At 52.7% G+C, this 7,132-nt stretch overlaps 1 protein-coding gene across 1 annotated transcript; it reads right to left on the bottom strand.

The window, feature by feature from the left end:
* Positions 1–490: 490 nt before the first annotated feature.
* Positions 491–6,063, bottom strand: PDX1 (pancreatic and duodenal homeobox 1). Its single transcript, XM_032879938.1, has 2 exons — positions 5,582–6,063; positions 491–1,185 (listed from the first exon to the last, which is right to left on the bottom strand). The coding sequence occupies exons 1-2, from the start codon at positions 5,979–5,981 to the stop codon at positions 740–742; spliced, it is 846 nt and encodes a 281-aa protein (XP_032735829.1). The 5' UTR covers positions 5,982–6,063; the 3' UTR covers positions 491–739.
* Positions 6,064–7,132: the final 1,069 nt, after the last annotated feature.

Below are 7,132 nucleotides of genomic sequence, written 5' to 3'. Positions count from 1 at the left end.
TGCCCTCTAGATGTACAGGGACTCTGGCAAGGCCTTTATATTCCAGCTCTGCTGTTGCCCAAGCCACCCTGGCAAGATGTCCTGTTCTTTGGAGGAAAGAGATGCAGACAGAAGGAGGTGAGCTGCTGAAGTATGAGGCTACGCTAAAAAGAATTTTAAAAAAGGAAAAGGAAGACAAAGGGAGGAGGAAGTGGAGGAGGAATTACTCTATTTCATGGGCATCAATTTCACTAGGTCTTTGAAACCTTAGAAGTTTCCTTTCAATTATTTCTAAGCTTTAAGGTGGAAGCCTGAGTAAAATTGGCTCTGTTTCAGGACAGATTAAGGCCCTCCATCTAGCCCGCTTGCAGTGTGTTGGGGAGCATTCCAGCTTGTAGTTTCTGAGGTCTTTTGAAGAGCTGGCTTCTCTAAAGAGGTCCATGGTTCTGGAGTGCTAGGACCTGCACAGCAGCAGCAGCAGATGTCGCCAGTCCAACAATATCACCGGAAGAGGCCCCAGATATTACAGAAAACCTTTCTTCTCCTTCCAGAAGGTCTGCCAGTGTCTCCCCAAGGCGCCCCAATTGGCACAGGCGCCTGAGAACTCGAGTTCTCCCCTTCCATCCGGGTTGGCCAAGGCAGTTCCTGGCTCCTTGAACAGCCAGGGGGCCAGGGCTGGTTGTCCACACCCAGGGTCCGACCACTGCTCCCCCTCTTTCCCAGTGGTTGAAGCCGCCTGGCCAGGAGGAGCCCCCATCTCTCATCGGGGTTCCTGAGGTCGCAGGGGCACGACACTGGAGGGCTGTGGTGACGTGCTAAGGCCAGGCGGCAGGCGTCCTTCTCGGGTGGCGGCGGGGACAGCGGGCGGCACAGCGCCACCGGGGGGCAGCGACGGCGGCAGCGCCAGCAGCTCCTCACCGGAGGTCACTGCACAGTCCTGCTCCGGGTCAGCATCTGTGCCACCCCCAGCCGCTGGCCCGCAGCTGCGCTTCTTGTCCTCCTCCTTTTTCCATTTCATGCGGCGGTTTTGGAACCAGATCTTGATGTGTCTCTCGGTCAAGTTCAGCATGACGGCCAGCTCCACCCTGCGGGGCCTCGAGATGTATTTATTGAACAGGAACTCCTTCTCCAGCTCCAGCAGCTGCGCACGCGTGTAGGCAGTACGGGTCCGTTTGTTTTCTTCTGGCTCTGCAACATAGGCGCCGCCTGTGGGCGACAGGGCATGTGAGTGTGGTCCCTGGACCCCTGGCCCCTCCCGCCCCAACCCCGAAGACGAACACTTCAGCCCCAATCCTGGGAGCCCTGGTCCTCCCAGGTACTCCTACCACCAAGCGCAACCTCCTATCCCAGAGCTCAGCCAGGGCTCCTGCAGCCCTTCTCTAGTAAAGGTTGCCTATTTTTTCTTTCCTTTCCTTTCTTCTTTGTTTTTTTTTCTCTTTTCTTAAGATTTTATTTATTTATTTGACAAAGGGAGAGCACAAGCAGGGGGAGCGTAAGAGGCAGAGGGAGAAGCAGGTTCCCCACCAAGCAGAGAGCCTGACTAAGGGCTCCATTTGAGGACCTTGGGATCATGACCTGAGCTGAAGGCAGACATTTAACCATCTGAACCACCCAGGGGCCCAAGGTCGCCTTTTCTTGGAGGTCAAAGCTGTGCGTGCCCTCAGGCTCTCTCTGTGAGCAAGTCCTGGGCTCTGTCAACCAGTGCCTTTTCAGTGGGTTCTCCTAGCCAGTGTTGGGTTGATGGTGATTTAAATGCACACACAATAGATATCTAAACCTACTGGATTGTACAAACCTACTGATTGTACTGGATTGCAACAAATGCATTTAATGTAAGAATTTTAAAAACCACAGCTTTCTAATGATGACCCACAGTAAGAATACATTTCAGATCACTACCTGGTTCGCACACTGACATAGAACTGACACAAAAAAAATTCAGGACATACGCAACTGATAAATTATTGAACACTAAAAAAAATTTCTGGACATAAAACCAACCTTTACCACATATTATACTATCTAATAGTAAACTATTGTTTACTATTATTAATATATATATACATAGTACATAGTAATATATATAGTACATAGTATATAGCAAATATATAAAAATATATTAATAGTAAATTACTGTTTACTATTAATATTTAGATATATTTGCTATATACTATGTACTATATATTCAATATTTACTATTAATATATCTTAATAATAGTAAATAATAGTTTACTATTAATATATTTTTAATAGGGGCTCCTGGGTGGCTCAGTGGGTTAAAGCCTCTGCCTTAGGCTCAGGTCATGATCCCAGGGTCCTGGGATCCAGCCCCGCATCAGGCTCTCTGCTCAGCAGGGAGCCTGCTTCTCTTCCTCTCTCTCTGCCTGCCTCTCTGCCTACTTGTGATCTCTTGTCTGTCAAATAAATAAATAAAATCTTTAAAAAATATATATTTTAAAATATATTATTATTAATATATATTTATATATTAAAATTTATGTATTTGGTATAAACTATTGTTTACTATTAATAGATGTATTAATAGTAAATAGTAAATATATATAGTAAATACTAAATATATAAAAATACTTTTATAAACGATTTTTACTATTTTGTTTTCTAAAAAAGATCTTGGCCCATGTAACTGATTTCACGATCAACTTATAAGTGCAACCCTCACTGTGAAAAACCTTGAGCTAATAAGAACGCTGAGCTTATGACATATATTGTCACATCTAACCATGCGTTATCTCTCTATATATATTGTCATAATCATCCCCAACTCAAGAGCTGGTAAATTCTCTATAATTCTCTGTAATTGTTTTCATCTCCGCTGGATCTCTGCCCTGGAGAAGAACGAAAAAACGATTCTGAGCCCTGAGGAATGACCCTGTCAGCCCTGACATCTAAGTCCTGAGCTCCAAATGCTGAAAAGGTGAGCGGGGAGCCTCAGGGGTCATGTTCCCACAGGCAACCGAGAGCTCTATGGAGGACGGGGTAGTGGTAGTCAAAGGCTCAGGCATTCCAGCTCCAAACCCGGGTGGCAAGGAAGGAACCACTGGCCCAGCAAATTACCCAAATTACTGCTGCACACCTGCTGTTTGCCGCTGTGCTCCAGGCCTTGAGCTTTTTTGCTTTTTCTGCTTGGTACCGACTGCACCCTGCGGTCGAGTTAAGTTCTAACATTCTAGGAAGATGTCTAAGTCTGCTTGTCTTAGGACAGAGTCTGGGATATTTCTCTTGTGACTTTTAGGAAGATTTAGGGAATTGAAAAGCTAGTACCCATCTGTTTGGGTGGGAGGGTTCCCCCCAGGCCAAAAGGAGGTGCCCAGAACCCAAGGCTGAGGCTTGGGTCGGAGTCAGCAGAAGAGTCCTGGGGAGCATCTCCAGAGGCTTACACTTCTAAGCTTTTCTGGGCACGGGAGAGAAGCAAGGGAGCCTTACAGGAAAGTTAAAAAGGCCCTCCGAGATTCTTAAATTCAATCCACAATCTCTAGGGGCTCTAGCCCTCTTCTGCTGGGGTCACGGAGGTGCTGTGAGCCACTGGGACAGGGTCCACTACCTCAGGAGACCTCTGCTCAAGACAAGTTGGCCGGGGATGGAGGCTGTTGGTGGTGGTATGGAGAAGATGTCAAGAGTCCCCACGTCTGCGCCCTTCGGTAAGGCGCAGGGTGAGGCTGGTTTAGGGACAAGCCCGCTAGCGAGGCTTATGCGGTTCATTTTTTAGGTCGACGTTTTCAAAAGTTCCTATAGTTTTGTTGTTAGTATTCATATCTTTACTACAAATGGAAGCCCTTTGATCACGTTACTCTCCTCAGGGGTTTGAAACCCCACTAGGAGTGGGCAGGCACGTTCATGACGCTTGAAGCTCTGCTCGTTCCAGAGTTTTCGGGGAGGACCTATAGGACGCAGGAGCACCCGACAGGCAGCGTCCAGGAAAGGGGGTTGGCCCCTTCCCTCTGGGCTGCACTTGTAGCAGGTCAGAGGGTTCTAGCAAAGGCCTCTTCCTTGACTCTGCAACCTGAGGTCAGCCTTTCGAGGTTCCCCCCATTCCGGGGCAAGGCCGCCAATTTTCCATCGGATTTTACAGTCTGGCTCCTTAGGTGTTCCCGAGCCCAAGCTCCACCAGAGCACGGTAGGGTGGGGAAGTTACCCGGCTTCAGAATGTTTCAGGTGGGGCCTCCCTAGGAGGGCCGGGAATGCCGGAAATGCGCGTCCCCAGCCCCCAACCTGGGTGGAGGGACCTGGTCCTCCCGCCTCCCAAGAATCCCGCATTTCCCAAGACTCCCCAGCCTCCGGCGGCGGCCGAGCGCGCGCGCGGCGTAAGTACGCAGAGGCGCCGGGAGCGTCGGGCGCCCCTTTTCCCCCGGCTGCGCCCTACGTGGAGATGACTGCCGCCGAATTTGGCCCCGTCCTGACTCCAGACCCGGGCCCGCCCGCTCCTCACACCCGGCCTTTGCGAGAAAGTGAACTAGCGGGAGAGGCGAGCCCCGGGGACCCTGGGCGAGCCCGGACCCCACAAGGCTCGCCGGGCTGCATCGGGGGCAGACGGGACTCTGGGGTGGGGGGGCGCGCCCCCTCCTGAGCCTCTTTCTCCTACACCCCCCCCCCCCCCCCCCTGGAAGGAAGAGAAAAGTCAGCTACGCGCCATGCAGGTGTGACCACAAGTGGCCGCGGCACGGAAGCGATAACATTGTGTAGCGGTCGGAACCCGCGGCCAGCTCTCGGCGGGGAAGGGGCCTGGGGGTCGCTCCCCGCCTCAGCCTCCGGGCTCCCGGGACGACCTTCGGTGACACGCCGGCGCCTAGGGCCACGGGGATCCAGTGCTCACGCCTCTCTGAACCTGCTGTGCAAGGAGGGCATCTCCTTCCTTAAACTTACTTGCTGGGAAGCAGCGTGGGGGAGACCCCTTGGAATGTTTCCGTGTGTTCAGAAGTGCACTAGCATCGCAGACGCCTCTCACAGCGGCTCGTCTCCCAGGCTGAGCAGCCAGGTCTGGGTTTGGCGGTGAGTACCCCCCCCCGCCCCCGCACCTCCGGCCTCCCAACCCCGGGCTGCCAAACGCCTTTGCAAACTTGTCTGCAGTTTGTCTTCCCTGCCTTTCTGCAGCCACGGGGTGCCTCCGAGACTGCCTGCACTCCCGTAATGAAGCCACCCAGGGCCAGAGGGGGCCCAGGACTCTAAAGGCGCGCCCAGGCCCGGGTCGGAAGCATCCCAGAGCCCTGCTCGGCTTCTCTGACGCTCACTCCGCGGAGTCCTGGCCAGGCGCATCCCCCAGGGGAGGAGGATCCAGAGGGTCTGAAGCCGGGAGCTCTGCCAGGCTTTAGCTTTCTGCGGGTGCGCAGCTGTTGAAGTTCAGTGTACAGGGAAAGAAGGGTTTAAGTTTCCAGGGGGAGAGCTGAGTGGAAAGGACGCTCCAAATGAGACCAGAAAGGCACTTCTGTAGGATGGCCTAGTTGGCTCCCTATTTAGTTTAGTCTGATCCAGGGTGCTCCATAGGGGCTGGGAACACGAACGGGTGGAGGGTCCTGGGGAGGTTTGGAGGTAGGGGCAGCCCGTTGGAGAGCGGGTATGGACAAAGAGGGTGGTGAGCCAGGCTTACCTGCCCACTGGCCTTTCCACGCGTGAGCCTTGGTGGACTTCATCCACGGGAAAGGCAGCTGGACTCGGCTGGGCTCCTCCAGGGCTCCTGGCTCAGCTCCGTCCGGGAAGGGCCCGACGGGCTGGTGGGGGAGCGTGAGCTGAGCTGGGAGGTGGTGGAGGTGCGCCACCGCGGAGTCGTCGGCGAGGGGAGGCACCTCGTATGGGGAGATGTCGGGGGGGCTGCCCTGCTCCAGAGAGCCCAGGGTCCCCGGGAACGGGGGCGGCGGCGGCGGGGGCTGGCGGCCCATGTACAGGCATGCAGGGGGACTGGCGCTGAACTCTGGCGCGGAGCCCCGCTGGAACGCGCACGGGTCCTTGTAGAGCTGCGTAGCTGCGTAGTACTGCTCCTCGCTGTTCATGGCTGCCTCCGGGTCTTGGACTCCAGCAGTAGGGAGCTGGAGCCGGGGGTTGAAGCTGAGCAGCTCTCCCACTCTCGGCGCCACCCTTGCTCGCTTTGACAGCTCTGCTCTGCTTAGCGAGGGAACCCGCCACCGGCGGGGACTGTCGGGCCGGCCGCCGCGCCATAGGCTCCGCTGTGCCCCACGTGGCTCAGCCTGGGGACATTATTGGCCTGGCCGACTGCCTTAAGAAGCAAGGCCCAGGTACCCCAAGAGCGCCTGCATTTGTTTCAATTTTCTCTCTCAGCTGAGTTTACCGCACGCACCTCTATGCGCAGCTGGCAGGGCTGTGTAAAGTGGAAAACCCATGAAAATATGAAGATTTACATTCAGTTATAGAAATATATTCTCATCATACTTTGATCTATTTTCCTTGTTCGATAATGTACATAATACATTAGTTTATTAATATAATTTATAAATATGCTTATGCCGAGGTTGTGTATTTAAATTTCTCTTTAACTGTTAGGGAATACGGTCAAAAAAGTTTACAGACCCGAGCTCTATAGGTCCGAAGCAGCTGGTCTTATTTTATTTATGAAATTTGTACACAATCCCAGTGATGTCAGTGAGGTAACTACATAAAGATTCAGCATGTTGAATTTTTTAAAATCTGTGTCTGTGCTCGGGGGACTTCTGGAGTGTAAACTGTAATTTCAGAATCGTTCACAGTGGCTTTTTAAAATTTTTTAATCTGAAGGACATTTTAATTTTGATTATGGGAAATTGGGGTTCATTTGGCCAACTCAGTGCAGTTTCCTAATGTGGCGGCTGTGGTGCGGGGAGAAGTAGCGTCACCTCTTGTGGCTGGGAGGAGGGGACGGGTTGGCATGGGGTTTCCAGATCTGTAATGGCTTTCCAGGGATCCTGACACCCAGCCGGGATCTGTCAGCTGGAGAACCCGTATGCCAGCGTCGTACTGAAATAAGGCAGGTCCGAGAGAGGAGGGAAATGTTTAGAAAAGAATTAAAAACGCTGCGTTTTTCTGACAGCGTCAATCTGGGGCTTCCACTGGTTCGGTAACTTCTGGGTGTTCTGGGGCCCTCATTTAAATAGGACGATTAAATTGGACCAGACGATTCGGACAGACTATCTCTGGGTCGCGGTGGCAC

Source organism: Lontra canadensis, unplaced genomic scaffold (genome assembly GCF_010015895.1).
Source record: "Lontra canadensis isolate GAN:19392208 unplaced genomic scaffold, GSC_riverotter_1.0 scaffold67, whole genome shotgun sequence".
Classification (NCBI taxonomy): Eukaryota; Metazoa; Chordata; class Mammalia; order Carnivora; family Mustelidae; genus Lontra; species Lontra canadensis.
This window is presented reverse-complemented; position numbering and strand designations above follow the sequence as displayed.

What these genes read in the sequence shown, in the direction of transcription:
- PDX1 (XM_032879938.1), bottom strand. Translation starts at nt 5,981, where the DNA reads ATGAACAGCGAGGAGCAGTACTACGCAGCTACGCAGCTCTACAAGGAC. An exon ending in GTGGAAAGGCCAGTGGGCAG is followed by an intron (nt 1,186 to 5,581) that starts GTAAGCCTGGCT and finishes TGTCGCCCACAG; the next exon opens with GCGGCGCCTATGTTGCAGAG.